Genomic DNA, 25,685 nt, shown 5'->3' on the forward strand with positions numbered 1-25,685 from the left:
CAAGTCATCTCAGGAGGACGCACATCCTCAGGTGTAGTTTCTAAAGTGCATACAAACCCAAAAGTAAACAACATAAATGCAGCATAAAGACCCAAGTTTAACCCCGGAAGATCATTACAAACCTGTTTGGACTTCTGTGAGGGCAACAGATAAACCAACAACTCCATTCTCTACCGCCACCCCAGAGACACGAGCTCCATCTTTACGATTCCACACCGTCAGGACGTTATTGAACAAGGTCACCATGTAAGGTTCATAAGCAGCCATGATGGAGCCAGGAACGATCCAGTTTTTACCAGCTGAGTACTTCCTCATCTTCAGTACACTCATAACTTGCAAGTCTAAAGCAAACAACATCACATTCACCTGAAGAAAATGAAAACCACGTGCACAATTCAGAAAGAAAAGACACTTACAAGACTCCATGCTCCAAAGAAAGCCATTTGCTTTTCGGTCAAACACAATGCGGTCGACTCCACTCTCCTCAAAGCTGAAGATAGCTTCTGCATTTCCACCAATCAGTCCCAGTTTCATTCTCATGATCTGACCTCCCTCTAGCCAGTACAGCTTTCCTCTCTGCCAGTCCACAAAGAGGTCCAGGATTGCAGTTTTGGCTTGATATAGCTGTCTGGAGAGACTCTGGTCAAGGGGGCCAATGGTAGAAACGCCAATGGAAAGTTCATCACAGGCCAGCCAATAGAGATTCCCAGTCCTCTGGTCAACTCTGACCATGCAAGCTAAAGGAAGAGACACAAGGCAAACCGGAATTAGCCACTTTGAGCTGGAGTAAATATAGATGAGATGTTTAGTAAGAGTCTGTTTTAATATAACAGCCATTTCAATTAAGTAGTCAAAACAAATCCATCTACAATGCACCAAATCAACATGCAAACTCAAATCAAACTCCCAGGCAGAATCTGACTTGCACAAGTACACAAACACTACAGATCCCTCGCAAGCATATGCTCTCACTTTACGTATTACATATGCAACTGAATATTGCTGTGGGAGTGTGGTCAATCAAAAAAAAAAAAATAAATAAAATTGTGAAAAAAAAGGTGCCTAGAAAAAATATTTATATTAAAGGAGAAGTCCACTTCTAGAACAACAATTTACAAATAATGTACTCACCCCCTAGTCATCTACGATGTTCATGTCCTTCTTTCTATTGTCGTAAAGAAAATATGTTTTTTGAGGAAAACATTTCTGGATTTTTCCAGAACTTACACTGAACTTCCAAAATGCAGTTTAAAAACGGCTTCAAACGATCCCAAACGTGGTTGTAAATGATCCCAGCTGAGGAAGAAGGGTCTTATCTAGCGAAACGATTGGTTATTTTCATTAACATAACACAATTTATAAAAGCTTTTAATCTCAAACGCTCGTCTTGCCTCACAGTCCTTGAACTCTGTGTATTCTGGCTCAAGACAGTTATGGTATGTTGAAAAACTCCAATCGTATTTTCTCCCTCAACTTCAAAAATCATTTCAAAATCATCCTACATCACTGCAGAAGTACTGACCCAGTCTATGCAACATGAACAAGCAAAAAAGATCAAACACCCTTAACAAAAAAGGTAAAACAGTGATATAGGACGATTTTGAATTCGAGGGAGAACATGAGATGGGAGTTTTTCGTCATACCCTAACTGTCATGAACCGGAAAAAACAGTTCAGGCAGAGTAAGACAAGACGAGCATTTGACATTAAAGTATATAAATTGTAATTATTAATAATTATTTTAATGAAAATAACCGATCGTTTCGCTAGATAAGACCCTTCTTTCTCAGCTGGGATCGGTTACAACCGCATTTGGGATTGTTTGAATCTGCATTTAAACTGCATTTTGGAAGTTCAAACTCAGGGCACCATATCAGTCCATTATATTAAAAAACAATTTCTTTACAACAATAGATGTGGATGACAAGGGGGTGAGTAAATTGTTGTTCTGGAAGTGGAGCTCTCCTTTAATGTTGGTTTTCAACTTTATACAATATTAAAATGTTGAATTTTTTTAAAAATGCCAGCGTAAAATCAAGCAAAAAAGTAATACATTTTCCTGTACATGTGAGTGTAATATCTGTTATCAAATGTTTAATATATTGTTCAAGGTAAAAAGTATTTTACAAATATCATGGACTACACTACCAGTCAAACATTTTTGAACAGTAAGATTTTTTAATTTTTTTAATTAATTCTCTTCTACTCACCAAGCCTGAATTTATTTGATCCAAAGTACAGCAAAAAAAAAAAAAAAAAAAAAAAAAAAAAAAAAAAAAAAGTAAAATGTTTCTTTTTTTACTGTTTACAATAATTGCTTTCCATTTGAATATATTTTAAAATATAATTTATTCCTGTGATTTTAAAGCTGAAATTTTAGCATCATTACTCCAGATACTCCAGGGAAAAAAAAAAAAAAAAAAAAAAAAAAACATGCACACACATTATATTATTATTATTATTGAAAACAACAGAGTAGAATTTTTTCAAGTTTCTTTGATGAATAGAAAGTTCTGCATTTATCAGAAATAGATCACTTTTGATCATTTTAAAGTTTTCTTGTTAGATTAAAAAGATAATAATAATAATAATAATAATAATAATAATAATAATAAAATAATTATACTGACTTCATTTTGAATGGTATAGTGTATAATGTTACAAAAGCTTTTTATTTCAGACAAATGCTAATCTTTGGATCTTTCTATTCAGCAAAGAATCCTAAAAAAAAAAAAAAAAAAAAAAAAAAAAAAAAAAAAAAAAAGTACTCAACTGTTTTAAATATTGATATTACTGATATAACGGTTTCTTGAACATAAAAACATCATATTATAATGATTTCGGAAGGATCATGTGACATTGAAGACTGGAGTAATGATGCTGAAAATTCAGCTTTGATCACAAGAATAAATTACATTTTAAAATATATTCAAGTAGAAATCAGTCATCTTAAATAGTAAAAAATATTTCACAATATTACTGCTTTTGTTGTATTTTGGATGAAATAAATGCAGGCTTGGTGAGCAAAAGAGGACTGAAGTTTAAGATTAAAGTGCTTAAGAACCAAATCAGTTTTCATTTCTTCCCCTATAGCACAGTAATAAAATTGTGTCAAACTACTTTCTTTTCAAAATTTTATTAGGCTTTTTTACACTGTTAAAACAAAAATCACTGTAAAAATTACTTAGTTAAAATAAAACAGGATAAGTGTTTTATGAAAAACATCTTCCTACTTCAAAATATCATGTTTAATTCAATGTGTGCGGATTATTTGTAATTGTGAAATTTACTAGCAATTTCTGAGTAACAACTGTTACTACACTATTTTTTTTTTTTTACATCAGTGTGGACAGTCACATTTTGACCCCAAACAATCAAGCTTAAATATCTAGAGTCATCAACGCTCCTGTACTTGGATTATGTGTCAAGTCTTTAGCTGAAACAGTAACAACATACCAGGTTTTAAAGTCAGAATGTACTCTGACAAGTCCTGAGACTGTATGTTAGTCTTCACATGGCCCGTCCCATTAGACCAAACCACACATCCTCTTCGCCAGTACATGTCAAAGGACCGAATGTCTTCACTTGAAGTAAAGATTTCAGTTCTCACAGGAGTCTTTCCTGCAAACTCCAAACTGTATATGGCCGTGGCTGTTGCATAGGCGACCTTAAAGTCTGACAATGAGAAGAGATGAAAATATCATCAAGAGGAAACTTGCTTTTAACTGAAATGCTAAATATTAGATGCTAAATAGACAACACACTTTCACAAGATCCCCAAGGCATAGGCAACGCTCCTTCAGGACAAAGACAGGTGAATCCAGCAGCACTTTCCTTGGAGGGCAAACACAGCTTGCAGCCTGAGTCTTTACATGGTGCAAAACCTACATCAAAAAAACACAATTAACCTTGGAGCCAACTGATGTGGTGTAACCAAGATTAAGAATTCAAAAATAAGGTGTTTACAAAAATTAATTGACCTTGAGGTTGTTGAAGCACATGGAAGATGTTCAAGACAGGAAGTGTGGCTTTTAAGATAAAACCATTTTGTGTGTCAGCAGGCATATTTTGAGGAGCCCGCCAGAGTTTTTTCTCATCAGCAAAGTAAAACCAGCCATTAAACACAGCTAGGGTCTGAGCAGGACGTCCTTGAAAGAAATCCCAGAAGGTGTGCCGTCCAGTGCCGTCCGTCCTGATGCTCTCAATTGACTGGAATATCAATTTAAAGAGCTTAATATTAATAGAAAATCAATTTGACCACTAAATTTGTGTTTTTCCTAAACGCATCGCACCGCTTTGTAAACACTGATCCAATACAGCCGCCGCGCAGCCACGTCCAATGTAAGACTCCTCGGGAGCTGTGCAGTAATGAAAACCAATGTCGTCCGATTCAAACCGTCCATTTCCGCCCTTTCAATGGTTATCTCTTCATTCGGTCCTTTATTAATCCAAAATATGAAACTACAAAAGGAAAAAAACCTATAGATATAGCTGTGCTCATCAAATCTGTACTAACATGGTAAAAAGCAGTTTGTACCTCTCAACAGGGCTGAGGACCATATCACTGGGGTCTATTTCTTTGGACATGACCATGCTTACAGCACTGCCATCAGCTGCACCGGTGTAGATGGCTTTCTGGGAAACACTCGTCCAGTACAGCTGTCCAGTAAGCCAGTCGATGGCCAGACTGTGCAAACCAGACTGACCTAATAAGAGAGTAGAAAAACACATATGTGATGCAATCTAGGAAAACCCAACACGTGGTAAAAATTTACCTTTTTTAGGATTTGATACCATATGAAAGCTAGTTCAAGCCCTTTCCAAAACTGTTTATTTTTGTCCATAGCTTAAACATGACCAAAGTTATGGCTTTTGATTTTCAGAAATGGAATTTTGAGAAAAACGGATTTAAAGTGAGATGGCTTTCACTTAATGGGTTTAACGAGAGCTGTCTGGTGCTATACTGCACCATTACACAAACAGACTAACGTCTGTTTTCCATTGTTTATCATAGGCAGTGTCTCCGAACTTTTGATCACCCCTTGTATGTTTAGATAGTATGAATAATGCAGCCTACCTTGTAGTTTACATTTAGAAAAGCGAGCGCAGCACTACTGTTCGCGCACTGTGCATAAAACAGACTGTCCTTGAACTCCTCCTCTTTAGTACCTTCATCATCCGATCCGACCTCTGGATGTAAAATAGTCTGTTATAACTTCGTTTAGGGCACTGATATCACCAAGATTGAGCAGATTGAGATGAGTAAGATTGTTTAAGTGACCAGCTGCAGTGCTTCAGAGTGCCTTGTTGCACTCTGCCATCTCACAATATTAAATAAATAAATAAATGAAAAACTTTGTGTGCCGTAGTTTACACAGGACTAGTGGAGAATGTGCATTGATGCACCTTTATTAAATATGTTACGTGGTTTATTTTGATAGGTTAACTGTTTTGTGGTGTTAAGGGAAAACAACTCTGCAGTGCGTTTTTTAACAAGAGCACATTTTCATTTCTGCTTGCTGCAATAAATCGCTATTTTTCTGCACTAAACAAGTGAATTTCGCCAAGATATAGCTGCGTTTAAACTGCATTTTGGAAGTTCAAAATCGGGGCACCATATCAGTCCATTATGTGGAGAAAAATCCTGAAATGTTTTCCTCAAAAAACATAATTTCTTTACAACTGAAGAAAGAAAGACATGAACATCTTGGATGACAAGGGGGTGAGTAAATTATATGTGAATCTTTGTTTTGAAAGACTTCTCCTTTAATGAAAACCTAATTTTGACTAAAACTAAATAAATAAATATACATTAGATCTATTTTTTAAATTTCCTGAAAACGTCCCAGCATGACATCTGATGGGTTTTCCCAGATTGCATCACATATGGTTTCAGTGGAGGCCAACATATTTTAGGTGGTTTTGCGTGATTTGGCTCTCAACTAACCTGAATAAAGAATCACACTCTTCCGGTTAAATGCCTTGTAGATATTCCCATCTTTATCAGCCCAGAAGATGAAATTCCTTTGGATATCGTAGGTCATGGTTATAGGGTCACTCTCACTCATTAAGAGCGGCTCAAAGACTCTGGTCTTCACATTCACTAACCCAATCAGACCCTTCCTGGTGGTCAAAATCTTCGTCACAGCTCCTAGCAAGAACAAGGAGTTCATTTGCTATACATAAACTGGTTTCAGTGTATAGTAGCTATTAATAGTAAAATTTGAACAATAAGTGTTCTAAGTTACCTTGAGCTTCACAAGAGCCATTCCCAAGAGGTTTGAAACCATTCTGGCACAGACACCGAAAAGACCCGGGTGTGTTTGTGCACAAGTGCACGCAAGGTCCAAAAGTCTGGGCACACTCATTAACATCTGGAAAAAATGTTCATTATTAATCTTTTAGCTCTGGTTTAACAAACCTTCCTTTTCTTAGTTTGAACAGCAGCTATGCTAATTATGTTCCTATTCGTTCTCTGTTTTTGCCATGGGATTGACATCCCATGGCAAAAACAGTTAATTAATCGTTAATTGATCTTTACCACTCATCTCTGCCATATGTACATCAAGCTACTACTACATATATTGTAAAAATGTCAATTTTGTGTAAAGCTGCTTTGCAACGATATGTATCGTGAAAAGCGCTATACAAATAAATTTGAATTGAATTGAATCTGGAAAATAAAAGGAGGAACAATACTTAAGTCAAACTGAAAACACTGCACTGTATTTGTGTACAACCAGTTATTTATGTTAAAGTGGATTACATCTTGGTATCAAGTGGAAGATGAACATTTGTCAATACTATGGTCCTCAGAGAAGAGATCACAATTTTAATTCAAATGGGAGAGATGGACTTTTGATTGTCTTCATTATTATTATTTTGTGCCGGTTTATTGGTTACTTTGTACACTCTGTACACTTTATTATCTAAAAAGTGCCCATGTGATTTCAACCCAGGAAGTAGCTTGTTGCAGTCCCTACCAGCCATATTTGTAGGCATTAAACTGCCATAATTTTAAACAACAATGTCTCTGTTGCAATTAACTTTCAGCGTCGTAACTTTGCAGATACTATTTATGCTCAAACAGCAACATTACACACTAACTAAAGTTAAAAAAGTGAAATAACAAATCAGCCACCCCTTTAATCGTGTATAGACTACACAGTATATACTGTGTCCTGACTTAAAATTAAAATAATAACCAATTAAAATAGTTATTATCATTAACATTATGGTAAATGCAAAGATACATATTCGAAGCAATAAAGTACAGTATATGGGGTTTCCACTTTTTTTTTTCCTCACAGGCCCTGAAACAATGATTTATCTCACAAGGGACACAATTTCTAAAATAGAAGGGCAAATATATTTTCATATATAGGATAAAGTATTTTACGCAGTAAAACAGGGTGATATTATAATTCTCCCAAATTAAACTGGCTGGGTAAGTTATTTTATACTGGTTTATACTTATTGTTTTATACTGTTGTGCAAAAGCTAAAGTGAATTGTTTAAGCATTTTCTGTATAATTCATAATTAGTTGACTGTGCAGCTTTTTCTAGAGGTTGACCGATATATGTGTTTTTCAAGGCTGATGCTGATATCGATTATTGAAGATGAAGTTGACCGATATACATGTCTGGTGTAAAAATGAAAATGAATGTCAAAACTAAGAATAATAAGGGCTCTGACAAAAGCTCTTTAAATGCTTTTAAATTATTTCATAGGCAAATTGCCTGTGAAAATGACCGATAACCATAAAAATGCTTAATATCGGTAGATATTTGTCAGATAATTGGCCGACCCCTACTTTTTTCTAACTCAGAAATAATCATGACTGTTATTTTTTTATCAAGTTGTGTGTAAATTGCCTTGACTTTTGCCCTAGGTAAATAAAACAAGTAACACTCATTTGTGGGATACAGTATTCTACGCAGTATTATCCAGTGTTGTGCACATATAGAGAACAACATACATATTCCAAAAATGATATGACTAGTATAATAGTGTGCTATTCCAAATATAGCCTGCTTGGAGGCAAAAGTGCGGCTACACAATACCTTCACAATCAAGTCCATTTGCAGAAAGGGTCATTCCAGTTGGACAAGTGCACAAAGCTCCCCAAAGCTGGTCAATGCAACTATGGCTACAACCGCCATTCCCATTATGACAACTTTTACCTAGATAAAATGGAAAGGTGAAACATTACCAAATAAGTAAATAAATAAAGCTATGCACTTTTTGAGATATTCTAGATAAAAATAATAATTCTGAGGGTCTATATGTACCACATGTAAGAGGCTCATCTCTCTTATCTGAGCACTGAGCAACTCCATCACACCTCTGTCTCGACGTTAGACACGTGCCATCAGGACATCGAATGTTCATCTTCCCACAGGAACCTAAAAAAAAAAAAAAACAATCAGGCAAATATATAACATGATTCTTAGACATCATGAATAAAATGTTCAATATGATATTCTAAATATCAACAGAAATACTGTGTATATGTACATGGTGTTGATTAATGTTTTGTGTAAATCGGCTTCTGCAATAGATGCTTGCAGTATATTTGAGAATATGCAAGTGTAACAGGTTATGCTATGAATGAAACCAGGACATTAAAAGCATTTACATGCACAACCATAAAGCAGTGTATAACATTAAGACATTTTAAAGGGATAATGCATCCAAAAATTTTAATTATCCCATGGTTTACTCATCCTCAAGCCATCCTAGGTGTACATGACTTTCTTCTTTCAGGCATATACAATCTGAGTTCTATTAAAAAATGTCCTGGCTCTTACAAGCTTTATAATGGCAGTGAATGGCTGTTGAGATTTGAAGTCCTATAAAGTGCATGCATCCATCATAAAAAGTGCTCTACATGGCTCCGGGGGTTAATAAAAGTGAATCAATGCATTTGTATAAAACAAATATCCATACTTAAAACTTTATTAATCGTAATCTATAGCTAACTGTTGTATGTGTGTGTATAAAGTTTTAAATATAAATATTTCTCTTAAACAAAAGCATCAATACACTTGAAGAAGGCCTTTATTAACCTCCCGGAGCTGTGTGGAGCACTTTTTATGATGAATGGATGCACTTTATTTTGCTTCAAAATCTCAACAGCCATTCACTACCATTACAAAGGTTAAAAGAGCCAGGATATTTTTTTTAATATAACTCAGACTGCATTTGTCTGAAAGAAGAAATTCATATACACCGAGGATGGCTTAAGGGTGAGTAAATCATGGGGTAATTCTCATTTTTGGGTGAACTACACCTTTAAATACATTTATCTGAATCTTTTAGGAATAGGTTGCACCCATTTCCCTTGTATTAGGGCACGGAAGATTAGAGGTTGTGCCTCTTCTTGTATTTATTTTAACCAACTGGTCCAACAAAAAGTCATGTAAGTCACAGGTTGATCTAATGCATTGACATTAGATCATTGTTTAATGAGGGTACAGCATTTTTAGAGCATCTCACCACAGGTTTGTTCATCAGAGTTGTCGCCGCAGTCATTGACGTCATTGCAGAGAAGGTTTTGTGGGATGCAGATGTTGTTCTTGCACTTCCAGTCACCTGACAGACACCCTAAACGCCAGGTGCAATCCCACTCATCTGAAGCATCGGGGCACTGCGGCCGACCGTCACAAACATCCGACCCAATCACACACCCGGAGCCATCCGCACACTCCAAATCTCCTGGCTGACATACTAAAGGCATGAAAATATGCTTGTTGATTCATGTTCTCCTTCCACAGAATCAACCAGATGCGATATAATTAATTCAACAAGTAAACATGAAGAAACAAACAAGTTTTCAGGAGCAGGTTGTGTCTGATACATACTGCATTCCATCTCATCAGATCCATCCTGGCAGTCACTGACACCGTCACAGCGCCATCTGCGCGACACACACACTCCATCGTCACACTGCCACTGATTTCTGCTGCAGCCTCCATGAACACCTGAAATATTCACAGCTGTCTTTTACTTTAAATGCTTTTGACACACATGGATTATATGACGACTCACTACTTTATACAATCTGGATGTTTTTTGTAGGTCAAATGACAAAAATTATGTATATATAAGAAAAAAAAAAAAAAAAAAAAAAAAAAAAAAAAAAGAACAATTATATATATTAGGGGTGTAACGGTACACAGATGTCACGGTTCGGTACGTACCTTGGTTTGAGGGTCACGGTTCGATACGATTTCAGTACAACAGAAAAAAAAAAAAAACAAATCTACTATGCTAGGTTTCTTCTCATTTATCTTAAACAGACAGTAGTACAAATTACAAATTTTCACCTACATGTGAAAATACTAAATAATACATCACATTAATGTCATATATAGGCTATAAAAATGCAGTACATATATAAATAAATACTTGAAATATATTTAATTTAGTTAACTGATAGACAAGGGGGAAAAAACTGTGTGACACGTAACGTTGCCTAAATTTGCTGAGTTTCAGTTCAGTTTTGTGACAGTTTTTGTTACATTTGGATGCATCGCAAATATGGAAATATTATGGAATATTTGGATTTGTGCCGAATGAGAGAGGTAGGATACAAGAGCACAAAACTGAGGGTGAATTGCCTGTATTCGTTGTAAGGCCTCATGTACCGAACTGAGATGCCCGTACCGTGAGGGTGTATATATATATATATAGATATATGTATATGTATATGTATATGTATATGTATATGTATATATATAGATATAGTAGTCAACATTGCAAAAAAACATTGCAAAAAAAGTTGTCCTTAGGACAACTTTGATGAAAAGTTTTGATCCACTTCAAATGTTGACTACTGTATGTATATACACACATGTGTATGTATACACACACATACATACATACATATATATATACATACACATATATATATATATATATATATATATATATACATATACATGTGTGTGTGTGTCAGAAAGTGGCCAATTGTGTTGTTTTCTTCCTGCCATTTTGAATGGCATACCTGCTATATGACATTTAATATTGTTGAAGTTTAAATTCAGTTATTTAAAAAATAGGCATCATTGAAGAAATACTTCCAAGACACTACCTCTGAAAGTATAAAATCTGAACAAATTATAACCTTGTACAACAATTTAATTTTAAAACAATTTATGAACGCTTAAAATATGAAATGTAACATACAAAAATGAAACACTTAAAAACACTTAATACTGTGAAACAGTAGTATTTAAAACAACTGTTTTCTAAGTGAATATATTGTAAAATGTAATTTATTTCTGTGATGCAAAGCTGAATTTTCAGCATCATTACTTCAGTCTTCAGTGTCACATGATCCTTCAGAAATTATTCTAATATGCTGATTTTCTGCTCAAGACGGATTTCAGATTATTAATGCTTTATAATTTTTAGGAAACCTTGATTTTTTTTTTCAGTTTTCTTTAATGAATAGAACGTTTAAAAGAAATGTTTATTTGAAAAATAAATCGTTTTGCCACAATAAAAATGTCTGTACTGTCACTTTTGCTTATTTAAGGCTAAATAAAAGACAAATTTAATTTAAATTGTTAATAAATTGTTAAATTATCGTTTTTAAAACAGAAATATAACTGGATCAAATTTTTGAATGATTCATTATAACTGACATTCATTTTCCAAAATGAACTGAAACGCTAAAGCTTCATTTTTGCTACTGAAACCTACTGTTGTACTGATGTAGCTTTGAGGCAACTAGCCCCGGTTTCTCCTTTATTTACTATTATTCTTATTATTATGATTTTTTTAAAAATTGGAGGGATCTTTAAGTGGCATAAACAGGCCTGTCACTGTCGTGCCGCTCATATACAAGTTTATAACAGCGAGAGGCAAGATTATTACCTGAGAGTAACGCAAACAACGCCGTGCAACAGATGAAACGCCGCAGGTCCATCACACACCTGTACCTGTTTGAGCCACGCGCGGGTGCGGACCAATCACATCCCTTTATAAGATCCCGCTGCGCGCGACCTGCTCGAGCATGACGTCATGCGATCGTTTGTTTACATAGTAGCCTAAGTATATATAACAAATATGATTTGAGTTCTTATTGTTTTTCCAAGGTTAATATGAACTGTGATTTACACATTAAAGATGTTTGCTGTTTTGAAAACCAAAATAACTTTTTTTGTCCTTGTGGGAAAGTTTTGCTGCTCTTATAGATTTCATATGTGAAGTAGAACATTTAATCCAATTTCTCAGAACAATTAATCATTTAAAAATGTACTTCTTTTTAAAAGAAATATGATGAGATCTTTCATCTGTGGGTGTTTTTTTTGTTTTTTTTTTTTTGTTTTTTCATTCTTTCCTTGTTTTGTCCTATGTGGACACTGTGCAAGAATAATTGTAGGCCTAGTTGTTTAATGTATACTTTTGCTGGAATTGTTCAAGATTCCTAAAATACAGTGCACTGCTGAATTCCCCCCTAAAATTTTAATTTAAAAAAGTATATATAACAAATATAAGTATATACAGTTAAGGTCATAAGTTGTACCTTGCAGAATCTGCGAAATGTTAATTATTTTACCAAAATAAGAGGGATCATACAAAATGAATTCTTTTTTTTTCACAGCTGTGTTTTTTTTTTTTTGTTTGGTGATAGTTGTTCATGAGTCCCTTGTTTGTCCTGAACACTTAAACTGCCTGCTGTTCTTCACAAAAACCCTTCAGGTCCCTCAAATTCTTTGTTTTTTCAGCATTTTCTGTGTATTTGCATTTTTTCCAACAATGACTGTAAGATTTCGAGATCCATTTTTTCACACTGAGGACAACTGAGGGACTCATATGCAACTATTACAGAAGGTTCAAACACTCACTGATGCTCTAGAAGGAAACACAATGCATTAAGAGCCGGAGGGTGAAAACTTTTGGAATTTGAAGATCAGATTAAATTTAACTTATTTTGTCTTCTGGGAAACCTGTAAGCATCTTCTGTAACTTCTGAAGGGCAGTACTAAATGAAAAAAAATATGATTAATTAGGAAATATAAGAAAATTGTACACATCTTCATTCAGTTCAAAAGTTTACACCCTAGCTGTTAATGCATCGTTTTTCCTTCTGGAGCATCAGTGAGCAGTTTAAACCTTCTGTAACAACATGCACATTTTGCTGACACACCAACATATTTGAGCATTATTGAAAATTCCTACATAATATCAACATAAAATCTGACAGAATTATTATTTTTCTTTAAAAAAAAAAAAAGCCTAATAAAGAATACAGAATCTGTGCATGTTTTCAATCATCACATCATCATCACTGCAGGATAAAAAAAAAGATCCATTTACAAAAAAGTAATTCATGGACTACATTACGAACATCTGTTTTGTGGTTTGATTTACCGTCAAATTAATGGAAGCTAAATGGCAAAGCTTAAATAATCTTCAGCAGGTTTTTAATTACATCCATGCAAGCTTTTCATCTGAATTTCATGTTAATTTGTAGCAGCCAAATATGAGATTATTAGTCTAGTCAACATTTCAGAAATATTGTACAAAAACATTGTGATGAAAACCAGATTTAACCAAGATGAAGTTATGCAAAAGCCACTGACATATAATAGTTTTACTAACAATTAAGATTAATAACCTTCATATTTTTGTATTCCTAATATGAAATGGCTAACATTGACTTTTTTTTACACAATATTTTATTTTAAATAAATAAACAATGCCTTCTTTCGGATTTATCTAAAAAATAACTTTATATATGTCATATTAGCATCATGTATAACACCTATAAATAGTAAGTGTACTGTACTGTATACGTTCATTAGTTATGCCAGTGTTTTTCAGACTGCAAAAGACAACAAGCAGCGATTCAATAATTGACATTGGCGACATCTAGTGATATGCACTAGTACTTATTCGCATGCTTTATGTTATTACTGGAATAATGTGATCTGGGCTTTGTCTCAGCAACAAATACATCACATTAATTTAGCACAAACCTTGACATAATGTATAGCTATACTGATTCCCATCAGATGCACACATCTTACTCCTTTGCCTATTTCTCGATGTAAAAGCGAACATCATCTTACTGCTGAAGGCATAAAAACTGCTGGATTTTTACAATATTTTTGTGTGCACGGCTAATATTTCTTATAGCTGTTTTATTATCGCATGTAGGCACAGGTGGTTAACAACACAAGCTCGTGGGCTGTTTTAGTCTTATGTTTTACGGTCTGAATGGCGGATGAACACACACATCACAATCTCATAGTAATGTTATTTAGAGGCAGTAACTCGCTCGCGATTTCCCCACCCCGTTCAGTTGGAGTCTATTATGAAGTCAATAGACGGACAGCCACATTGACAAACCACTGCCTCCTACCAGAACCTAAACATCACTGATTAGAAGACACACTCTGATTAGCCAATAAAAATCAACTTTAGTTTGCATATTCAATTTTGATCAAGATCGACGGTTTTGTGAGCCAATCGACGAGAAGCGTTTCCACGACTGGCTTCCCGTTTATCCAATAGAACGCTAGGAGGCGGGGCTTATACAGAGCGCGTATCGCGTTGCGTGCATTAAGGTTAGGTTGCGCTCGCTGGAGGCCGTCGTCTGCTGCTGTAATTCGGCTACAGTGGGAAGGAAAATATTGTTTAAAATCGACTTTTACCCGCTCGCGAATAATCCGTTTCGCTCGGATTTTACGCTACTCCCTCCTTACAGAGAAAGCGCCTCGCTAAAAGGGTGAGTGGACGGGGAAACGAAAAGATAACGGCTCGCAAACCCGTTTGAAAGCTGTTTATTTTTCTGTCAAAGAAAGTAGCGCAGGCTGCTAGCGGTTTACACAAAATCAATGGTCACACAAACTCACACATCGCGCAGAAGCAGCCAGATTTCGGCGTTTCGCTTTTGCACAGATGAAAGAGTTTATAACGCAGCGACTAATGTGAATGTATTGATCCTGGGGTTTGTTATATTGTAGGCAGACCGGGACAGGGAGTCGATTAGCGGCCCATGCAGCCATAACGAGCCCGTGATACACCATCAGATCGCTGGAGAAGGTAACAATGCGTTTATTTATCAATTACCGATCATTTTAAGCTTATAGATGAGATATTGAAGGCTAGGGTTAGTTTGGTTTGATTTGTGGAATGATAGCAGCAGATAAACATGGTGATGTTTGTTTTGCCCATTAGTTTTGTAAATATCAACTTGTTTTTGCTCTGGTGTTTGTAGACAAGTGCACATGCAAGAATATTGCGATATAACTCGCACCTGCCTTATTGGCATCAGTGTGTTTCTCATCTCGGTCTCTGGCTGTGTGACAAAACTTACAGAGCTGCCTACCTAGACAGCATTCTTGGGCATCAAAATCGCGTTACTAAATGCTGCTGACCGGAACAGCCAATCGAACATTCCAACACGCCGATTATATGCAAAAATTGTTCCGTTTAAACCTTTCAAAAGCACATGTGACGCTCTGTGGACGCTTTAAACGTTCCAAAAATTATGATTTCCGGAAATGCTTATTATGGTGTTCCAGAATTCACACGAGTTTGAATCTGGATTTGAACGTTCCATTCGGTTCTATGAAGCCGCGATACTTTAAACGTTCCAAAAGTGCTTGTTTGTTTATTTTTTTAAATGGTTCAAATAAGCGTTCAGGACGTGCGTATTTTGCTCAAACAATGATTCACATCTTCCATTTACCCTAAAAATACTTTTGTTTTGAATCTTTCAAATGCACTCATGGTGATTTTGAAGTCTGTTTATTAAAATTGAATTTTCCAAATGTGCCTGTAATGTTCTAAAATGTTTGAAACGTTCTGGTGAAATCGTTCAAACTTGTATATGATGCCCAAAATGCTGTCAAGTTCGACCTAAGTCATCTGTTTTTGTTTATTGGACGTTTTGTTGTGCAGAGTTTGCAATGTTGAGTTGTTGCACTTCATAAAAGGATTTGTTCAGACGATAAAGCATGAAAAGACAAATTGAGATTTTTTTTTTTTTTTATCATTATTATTATTTTTTTTTTTAAATCAAAGTTTCAGTAAAATGAGCCCATTAAATCTTTCTGCAAAGTTGGTTTGACTGTTAACGTTTGTCCTGTTACAAGAGAAATTTATTTTGATGTCATTGTGCTGTCAAACATCTTCATTTGATCTTCCTCTTTAGTGAATTTGTGAATATCTAGGTATTTTAAACAATCTGTCTCATGGCCTATGGTCTCCTTTATAATAACTGGCACCCAGAGTAAGGGTATGTTGTAAGCCTGACCAAAATGATCAAGATGTTTTACTTCCACTTTCCTATGTTCACAGCGTGGCAATATTCGCCTGGTTTCGCTGCATAGATTTTCTTGTTATGTGGAACCTCTTTTTAAATTAAATTATAAATCCTTTTAAATGAAACATGGCCTTCTGCGGTATTACCCTTTCTTCTTTATAAAATTTTAGTTTCAAAGAAATCCCTCATTTGGTGTATAGGGTTGAGTCACTAGCAAAAGATGAGTGGCTGAGAGCAGATACTAGAGAATCAGTTCTTGGCAAAACAAGAAAAGCAAATGATTTTATATATTCTGATTTCTGCTTACTAGCATCACTAAACCAAAATGCAATAATAATAATAATACAAAAAATGTTTAACAAACAAGTTTATAATAACAGACTTTCCAGACTCAAACTTCTGTCATTGCTTATGTCATTTGTGCTGTTTCAGGACATTAGCCCCCGGTTTCACAGACAAGGTTTAAGCCTAAAATGTAAGCCTGAGCCATTTCAGCTGAAAGAAACATGCACTAACCGATCTTAAAATATATCAGTGTCTTTGTGTTTTCTTAAGATGCACGCCAGTAATGCTTTTTTTCTAAGCATGTTTATGAAAATGACATAAGTTGAACTATGGCCTAATTCTGGCTCAGTGTAAGCCCTGTCTATGAACCGAGCCTAGAAATGCTCTTCATCATTGCATATTTAACTAAAATAAGAGTTTTTACACTACTGTTTAAAAGTCTGGCATCAGTGTGATTACTGTTGTTGTTGTTTTAGTTGTTTTTAAAAAAAAAAAAGATTCAGCAAAGATGCATTAAATTAATTAAATGTGACTAAAGAGGTTAGTAATGTTAAAAACAGAATATATTTTTTTTATTTTAAATGAATGCTGTTCCTTTGTACTTTATTCAAAGTAAAGAAAACTTAAAAAAAGTTGCTGAAAATATTCAGCACAACTACTTCAGCTACAACTTTTCAGTATAGGTGGTAATAATAATAATAATAATAATAATAATAATAATAATAATAAATGTTTCCTAAGTAGCAAATCAGCATATTAGAATAATTTCTGAAGGATCATGTGACACTAAAGACTGGAGTAATGATGCTGAAAATTCAGCTTTGGATGACAAAAATAAATTACTGTTTAAAATATATTCAAGTAGAAAACAATTATTTATAGCTGTAACATTTCATAATATTAATGTTGTACTGAAAAATTATAGTTATATAAATTATAAGCCCAAATATTTGAATTGTAGTGTGTGTAAAAACATAAATGGAATCTCTAAAAACATTTAAATGAACCAAACAATGGTTCAGGATTTTCAAGTTATTATTAGGTAGTATATTAAAAAAATGTGTACTGCATTTTTCATGTCACTATTGGCCGAGACTGATTTTTAACTACTCCTGTGTCCCTTTCTCTCATAGCTGAAAAAACTGTAACTTTAAGGAATGTCACTACTGAACACCTTTTTTCTGCAATTAAGCACACTTTTTTTTTTTGGGAGTTATTCTATAACATTTAGTTTTTGTGTGTACAACTGTTCAGAATTGTGCTAGCTAACCATGTGCTTATTAACATCTTTCAACAAGGTTCAAAACTATCTAAAATTGTCACTACTGAAACTTTTGGTGGAGTTTCAGTAGTGACGTCTTTGTTTTTTGGGTGTTATCCCATAAAATTTTTATGACCAAAACATGTCGTCATTGTTTTAGTAGTGACAAAAGGGAACACAATCCTCATTTGAGGATTTTTTTTTTTTTTTTTGTATTTTGTTGTTTTAGTATGAGTTAAAATTCTGTAATGTGATGTGGTTGCTACCAAAGCGTTATTGTCACTACCGAAAATGTGCAGTCACAGCCGAAAAACGTGGCGTTAGGTCAAAAATGAAGTATACGTGAATTATCTAAGATGTTATGATAGTTTTCAGTTCAATGTATATTCATACTAATGAATCCTTAACTTTGAAATCAACATAATCAACTTTTTCCTTTTATAAAGAAAAATTTGATTCCAATCTCATAAATTACCCTTGAAATATTGTTAAACGTTTTGAAGAGGGCAAATATTCCAAAACTTTCTAAAAATACAATATGAGAATTAACTGCACAATTACTTGAAATGTGTACCATATTAATATTTACAAATACAAAGATTCAGTTAAATTAAAATTAGTCAGACAACAAACAGGAAGGAGGTTTTTAGTCTCATTGCCTGAAGTTTGTATTTTCCGGAGTCTGTCATCGGCTGTTCTTGATTTCTTCTTCTCTCCACTCAGGTAACTCCTCGCCCCCCTTTTCCTCTCCTGTTTCCTAAGCTTCTCTGTCCCCTGCCCCTCATAATCAGCCCAGAGACCCTCTTCCTAAAGGCCAGTTAGGAACGTTGGGTCTGTTCCTCCCCATTCTCCCAGCCTCCATCTGTCTCTCTAACTCCACCTGCCCAGTAGGGGGCTGACCGCTTATTGGACACCCCAAAAAAAACCATGTCCTCCATCTTGCCTTTCACTCCGCCCGTGGTGAAGCGTCTGCTGGGCTGGAAGAAGTCGGCCAGCGGTTCGAGCGGAGCGGGAGGGGGCGGAGAGCAGAACGGCCAGGAGGAGAAATGGTGCGAGAAGGCCGTCAAAAGCCTGGTGAAGAAGCTGAAGAAGACGGGCCAGCTGGACGAGCTGGAGAAAGCCATTACCACACAGAACTGCAACACCAAGTGTGTCACCATTCCCAGGTATGCCAACGCGAAAAGCTGACCGCATTCCTGCTTTTAGATCAATGTCGTCTTAAATTTGTCAATCGAACACCAAATCTAAAACATGAGGGAAAGAATGAAAGCTGTTGTTTACTCGTCCTCTTGTTGTTCAAGAATCAGGTGTATTGGTACAGTTTGTGTAATAAATAAATAAATAAAATAGTGGTCGACCGATGTTTGCCAAGGCCTCCAATTTGACATTTAATAATATATATTTTTTAATGTTTGGCTAATATTTTGAAAGCATGTGTTGGACTATTATTTTGATTGTTTGCAGGGCTTTTATTTTGTCACAGATGTGAATAATACTTTATTAGTTTACTGTCTGTTTAACAGTTCTAAATAAATTATATTTACACCGAGAAAGGAAACGGTGTAGTTTGCTGCTATGTCATATTGGTCATATTCATTGTGTTATGTATTTGAAATTAACCCTAGGTTTGCTTTATTTAAAATGATTTCCAGTGTGCACAAATTTACCAGATTACCAAGTACACCAGGGTTGGGGCCATTCATGAATTGAATTGAGAATGAATGGTAAATTCCAATTCACGTCCTGGAATGGAATTGGAATTGGAATTGCATGCAGCTGACAGGAAATGGAATTGGAATTGAATTGGAATGTCCGGAAACAGAATTGAAATTAAATAAATTCCACTAAATTCCACTTGAGATATTTAGGCTTGAGAGATGCAATCTTAGCGATTAGCGATGCCAAATTTCAGGAAATTATGATAATTCGATGCAATAAAAAGTGAATGAAATACGTGAGTGAACATGGAATTTCCCTGAATTGAATTCCACTTCCTGTAATTCCAATTAAATTCCAACTCTGTTTCCTGTAATTGTTGTTAAATTCCAATTCCAATTCCATTTCCTTCTATGAATTGGAATTGAGTTCATTCCTGAATTGCCCCCAACCCTGAAGTACAGGGTTGTTTAGTGTTTACTTTTTAATCATATTTTTAACAGTTTCTTTGTGACAAAATGCTATAATAGAGCTGCAGAATCTGAATAAATCACTTTATTTTATAATTTTATTTTTTTTATGTACTTGTTTAATTATTTTTTTCACTTTTAAAGTAGATTAGTAGCAGTGTTGGGGTAAGTTAGTTACTTTTAAAAATAATACATTACAACATTGCCTTACTGCAATTATGGAAAGTAATGCATTACGTTATTTTTGCATTACTTTTTGTCACACGGGCTGACCCGAAATCTTATTTTTGGCAACTCTGAAGGCCAACTGTAAGTAATTTTAATCTAGGGCTGTCACTAACGATTATTTTGGTAATCGTTTTGGTACTTATTTTTTGTAGCGATAAAAATAGATCTAAGTGAACAATAACCTTTAAACCCATTTATAAATGTTATAAACCCAAACTCACAACAGCATTTACTGTGAACTGAGTCGCTCTGAGATGTGCGTACATAACCTACATGTAAATAAATAGCATATGTTAAAGAAGTCCACTTCCAGAACAACAATTCACAAATAATTTACTCACCTCCTTGTCATCCAAGATGTTCATGTCTTTCTGTCTTCAGTCATGAGGAAATTATGGTTTTTGAGGAAAACATTTCAGGATTTTTCTCCATATAATGGACTTCATTGGTGCCCTGATTTTGAACTTCTAAAATGTAGTTTAAATGCAGCTTCAAAGTTTTTAAGCACAAAAGCTCGTGTAGCACAGGCTCTGGGATGTGTGCTCATGATGCTACGTACTATTGAATCACGTTGAAAAGTCATGCAGAACGTAGGCGGAACTACAGACCCAGTGTTTACAAAGCAAACGTGCGAAGACTAAGCACTAAGTGCAAGTAAGTCAAATGCTGTTTACAAACAAAAAGGTACAACGATGGAGTTTTTCGCCATACTCTGTACACAGACGATGAACTTACACGTGATTCGTAGTAGTGATGGGAAGTTCGGATCATTTTACCGACTCAGACCTCTTTTTTTCAAGTCATTCCGTTCATTTTAGCAAAATATAATTAAAATGTTACATTATAACATTTGCAAATGTTATTTTTTCCATTATGTGGAAAAAAAAAATCCTGAAATGTTTTCCTCAAAAACCATAAATTCCTTATGACTGACGACAGAAAGACAAGATCCTGGATGACAAGGGGGTGAGTAAATTATTTGTAAATTGTTGTTCTGGAAGTGGACTTCTCCTTTTAACCTGCATCACATTTAATTAAATGAATCGTAGCGTTAGTGAATTCCTAATAGCGTTATACTTTATTATGGTTTTTAAATGGGTTTAATATGTGGATTGCATAACTTCCGGTGTTTTGCCGATTACCCAACACGGGCAAAATGCAATTGAGGATATTTTTTTTTTTTTTTTTTTTTTTTTTTTTTTTTTAAATTGAGTACTCGAATAAAATCAAGGAATCATTGCAGCTCCACTGTAATCATATTGCTTTTTCAAGTAGCTAGTAAAATAACGCGTTACTCTACTAACTTAATTACCTAAAAGTAATCTGATATGACCTAAAATCAAAACCTTGGTTAATTGAACGCTTTACCTCGATTGCGCTAAATTAACTATTTTTATTATTTTTTTATTTATTTGTTTTTCTGCCCTCATAGTTATAGATAAACGTGCTACTCACGTGTGAGACGCTGCAAAAGACGTGAGCGCAACAGTCATACACGTCCATGTAACGCTGACTACACACGTGATTAATGTTTTCAATAGCAAAGTATTTGAGCTGCAAAATGATTAGTCGTGATTAATCGATTCAGAAAAGTTCATTTTCATACTATATGTGTGTACTGTGTATATTTATTATGCATATATACACACACACACGTATATATTTTTAATATTTGTATGTAAACAAATAGTTTTTATTATATATAAATATTTTACATGGAATTCTAACAGTTTTCCTTAATATATACATGTATAAATATACACAGCACACACACATAGTATGCAAACAAACTTTTATTTTGAATCGATTAATCGCGAATAATTGTTTTGCAGCTCTAGAAAGTATAAACAGGATTAAACGAAAACAAAATAACTGACATGGGAAATTTATGTGGGTTAGAGGTTTCTGAATTTTGGTTTTGATTACTTTTCGATTAATCGTCCAGCACTAATAACTCACATTTCTTGTAACACATTTCCCCCAACACTGGTGAGTAGTATGTAAAGTGTTTTTATTTTTTATGTTTAAATAGTGTGATTATTATTTATATTTATTTATCAGCCATATCGGTCGACCACTAGTAAGCAGAAGTTTGGAACAACATGAGGTTGAGTAAATTATGACTTTCTTTAAGATGTGTAGAATTGCAAGCCAGTGAACTTTTTCTTCATTCAAGTCTTCATCTAATCATAAAGCAAGTCCTCTAATGAATCCGAAAGGCTTTTATTGAATTTTAGAAGTGACCTTAGCCGTATCATTGCGTGTGTTGCTTCGTGAGTGAAGGTGAAGGCATGACGCTGAGTTGCGTCTATCGTTGCGAAATATCAGCATTACTCCCCTTTGTTTCTTTAAGTGATTTCAGCTCCATCTGTCCTGACTTGAGTTAAGGTCATGCTGTACAGCTTCACATCACCTCCATTCTGAGGCTTCTCATGCTTTATGAATGTCTGCGTTATCAACCATCAGGCTGCTTTTATTCCATTTCTCATGACAAACGGTGGAATATCAGCGCTGCTATTTTAGGGAGATGATAAGAGGAGAGGATGATGGAGGATGGGTCGTGTGCCCGAGCCACAACATATCGATAGTTTGAAACCAGTATGTTACAGATACACAAGGGTTGGGTGATATTGGTCTCATACATCCAATCTGTTTTTCAGCTGTTCGGTGATATTTGAGAGAAATGTATTGATGTATTTGCTCTGAAATGGCTTTAAAGCATTTTTTTTAAAGTTCACAAAAGTATTAAGCTTGTGGAGAGAAAAAAAAAAAAAAAAAAACAAGCTTCACATTTCTGCTTTTAATAGGAATATCATAAACTCTCTTTTTTTATTGTAATAATGATTAAGCTTTATATATTGAACATAAATTATATAATATTTTTGGTAACACTTTATAATAAAGTCCCATTTATTCACCTTAGTTATTTGCATTTGCTAACATGAACAATGAGAAATCATTTTAAAGCATTTGTTAATCTTAATATTAATTTCAACATTTACTAAAATCAAAAGTTAATATTATGTAACGTTCCTGGCGTGAACTAACAACGAACAGTTGTGTTTCTGAGGATGAATACATATTATAACAAATTGCTCATTGTTAGTTAATTTTATTTTTATTTTTATGTATTAACTAACATTTACAAATACGACCTTATTGGTAAGTGTTACCGTATTTTTAACATCCTAAATTTATTAGGGCAGTTTTTTTTTTTTTTTTTTAGGCTGAAAAGGCATGAAATACATTTTAAAATGCCTATGTAAAAGGCGTTTAAGAAAAAGAAAAGAAAAATATATAAATTATGAATTTAAAAAATTCAAAAATGTATACAGAAAAATAATATTATTTATATATGATGATCTAAAATGATCTAAATATTAAAATAAACCTATCTATCTATATATATATATTATATATTATATATTGTATATTATATATATATATTTTATGTATATGTATATATATATATATATATATATATATATATATATATATATATATATATATATATATATATATATATATATATATATATATATATATATATATATATATATATATATATATATATGTATATATGTGTATATATGTGTGTGTGTGTAAGTGTGTGTCATGTTAAAAATCTTTAGGATGTTAAGTAAAGATGTTTCATGAAGATATTTTGTAAATATATCAAAACTTAATTTTTTGATTAGTAATATGCATTGCTAAGACAATTTGGACAACTTTAAAGATGATTTTTCTCTTTGTTTTTTTTTTTTTTTTTGCACTCTGATTCTAGTTTCTCAGATAGTTGTATCTCTTCAAACATTGTCTTATCATAACTTACTTATTCAGCTTTCAGATGATGTATACATTTCAAATTCAAAAGATTGACCCTTATGACTGGTTTTGTGGTCCAGGGTGACAGTTGGTCAAAGTGCAAAATCATTGTGCTATATAATGTGAATACAATATTTAATAACACCACCATAATCATACTCTGCCTTCCAAAAGTTTGGAAATGCGCTAGAAAAGTGGGGTTTTGGACAATATTGGCATGAATCCTTTATAATTTGTGATAATTTTGCACTGATAAGGGACAACACAAACTACAAAAACATATTTTATTATATAAACATTTTATACATAGAAAAAACTTACATTTTCGGTTCATCAAAATATCCAGCATTACAGCTGTTACAGCTCTGCATAATCTGGGCCTAAATTCATTGTATTCTAAACTTAATAGCCAATTAGTTGTTGAAGCTATTAAGGTGTGTTGACCCAAAAATCTGGGCCAAGTTTAAACCAGTAACCAGGCATCACAGCTGACAAAGGTGCATGTCTGACTGTGAAATGCATATATTGCCATTATTATGTAATCAAAATGAAAATTATTACTGCTGCTCTTAAATGATAATGTCAAGTTACTTCAATGTATTTGCACCAAAAAATAAGGATTTATGCTGATATCGTCCAAAACCACACTGTGCCGGGGGTGTTTCCAAACTTTTGGAGGGCAGTGTACATGTCAGTATTTCTAATTATTCTATAAATCGTCCGTTTCTAAGATATACTGGTTTATTTTAATATTTAGATTTAGATCATCTAGCAGTAATGTAGAGGTCTGGCACAGCTTCTGATTTTTTTTTTTAACATCTATATGCAGTTTTATTTTGGTGTGAGTTGCTGAACAAATTAAAAAAGGGCATAATCGTGCAATCGAAAGGTGTTGTTGAAATGGAAAATGCAAGCTTGTTGTAATGGCAAATGGGCATTATTTCCACTGAGTTCTTTTTGAATCCGTTTTAACATCTCAAATCCACAGAATCGTAAGTTTGTCATTTACCAAACGCTGGGCTGAATGCATATCTCCCCCGCTGTTAGAAAGATTGAGCAACGGTCATTGTGAAAATGCTGTGCGACTTGACACCGTGCCTTAATGCTTGATCAGGTTCACTTAGCAAAACCTCTGGGACTGTATAGCCTAATAAATACAGTTTAAAATCACCTCCCTCCGGTTGAAATTTGTTCAAGCGAACATTAAAATGATGACTTTGCTCTGCCAACTGTGGATCTCAGGTCAGACCCTCAGAAATGTTTCCAAGTCATCCAGAGTGCTTTGCCTTCCCTTGAGAGTGGATTCAGAGGGTGGGAAACTTTGCTTCCAACATGTGTTTTCTCCTGCTAATCTATTCTCTAACCTTGGAGGCTTGTGGGAACGGCTGGATCAGGCATTGTGTTCGCCGCTTGTTGTGTTTGGTAATGGCAATGTCAAAAGCCTCCTCACATACCTGTGAATGAAACGGCTCGGCTAGATGACTCTTGGGTGTTTTCAATTTGTCTGTTTGTTGTTTATAAAAGGGCATAATAGCTTGTAAATTAAGCGAAGATTTATTTTAGATTTGTTCCATTTTGCTGTAAAACAGGTTTGTATTTGGTGCAATATAAATTCATGTTTTTCAATAAGCACATACTTTTTTCACTTATTTCAGTTAATGTCATACAACTAGCG

General features: G+C 34.3%; 2 protein-coding genes across 14 annotated transcripts in view; one reads left to right on the forward strand and one right to left on the reverse strand.

Annotated features, from left to right (window-relative positions):
* The window catches only part of si:dkey-88l16.3 (low-density lipoprotein receptor-related protein 2), a 52,415-nt gene extending 40,464 nt beyond the window's left edge, over nucleotides 1-11,951 (reverse strand). For all 9 annotated transcript variants that reach the window (XM_051121928.1, XM_051121923.1, XM_051121929.1 and 6 more), the window contains exons 1-15: nucleotides 11,884-11,951; nucleotides 9,864-9,983; nucleotides 9,499-9,729; nucleotides 8,292-8,405; nucleotides 8,064-8,183; nucleotides 6,248-6,373; nucleotides 5,947-6,150; nucleotides 4,537-4,705; nucleotides 4,292-4,460; nucleotides 3,980-4,208; nucleotides 3,764-3,883; nucleotides 3,456-3,674; nucleotides 417-737; nucleotides 123-341; nucleotides 1-40 (exon numbers count right to left, since the gene is read on the reverse strand). The exon at nucleotides 1-40 is cut by the window's left edge and continues 131 nt beyond it. In XM_051121928.1, the coding sequence (XP_050977885.1) occupies nucleotides 1-40; nucleotides 123-341; nucleotides 417-737; nucleotides 3,456-3,674; nucleotides 3,764-3,883; nucleotides 3,980-4,208; nucleotides 4,292-4,460; nucleotides 4,537-4,705; nucleotides 5,947-6,150; nucleotides 6,248-6,373; nucleotides 8,064-8,183; nucleotides 8,292-8,405; nucleotides 9,499-9,729; nucleotides 9,864-9,983; nucleotides 11,884-11,935 (2,453 nt within the window). In that variant the 5' untranslated portion in view covers nucleotides 11,936-11,951. The remainder of the gene's footprint in view (nucleotides 41-122; nucleotides 342-416; nucleotides 738-3,455; nucleotides 3,675-3,763; nucleotides 3,884-3,979; nucleotides 4,209-4,291; nucleotides 4,461-4,536; nucleotides 4,706-5,946; nucleotides 6,151-6,247; nucleotides 6,374-8,063; nucleotides 8,184-8,291; nucleotides 8,406-9,498; nucleotides 9,730-9,863; nucleotides 9,984-11,883) is intronic.
* A 2,634-nt stretch (nucleotides 11,952-14,585) lies between these two features.
* smad2 (SMAD family member 2) overlaps nucleotides 14,586-25,685 on the forward strand; it is a 35,452-nt gene continuing 24,352 nt past the window's right edge. For 3 of the 5 annotated variants that reach the window (XM_051121953.1, XM_051121950.1, XM_051121954.1), the window contains exons 1-3: nucleotides 14,586-14,743; nucleotides 14,982-15,060; nucleotides 18,555-18,997. In XM_051121953.1, coding sequence (XP_050977910.1) covers nucleotides 18,759-18,997 — 239 coding nt within the window. In that variant the 5' untranslated portion in view covers nucleotides 14,586-14,743; nucleotides 14,982-15,060; nucleotides 18,555-18,758. The remainder of the gene's footprint in view (nucleotides 14,744-14,981; nucleotides 15,061-18,554; nucleotides 18,998-25,685) is intronic. The other 2 variants (XM_051121951.1, XM_051121952.1) reach the window with 2 other exon arrangements.

This window comes from Labeo rohita, chromosome 10 (assembly GCF_022985175.1).
Source record: "Labeo rohita strain BAU-BD-2019 chromosome 10, IGBB_LRoh.1.0, whole genome shotgun sequence".
Lineage (NCBI taxonomy): Eukaryota > Metazoa > Chordata > Actinopteri > Cypriniformes > Cyprinidae > Labeo > Labeo rohita.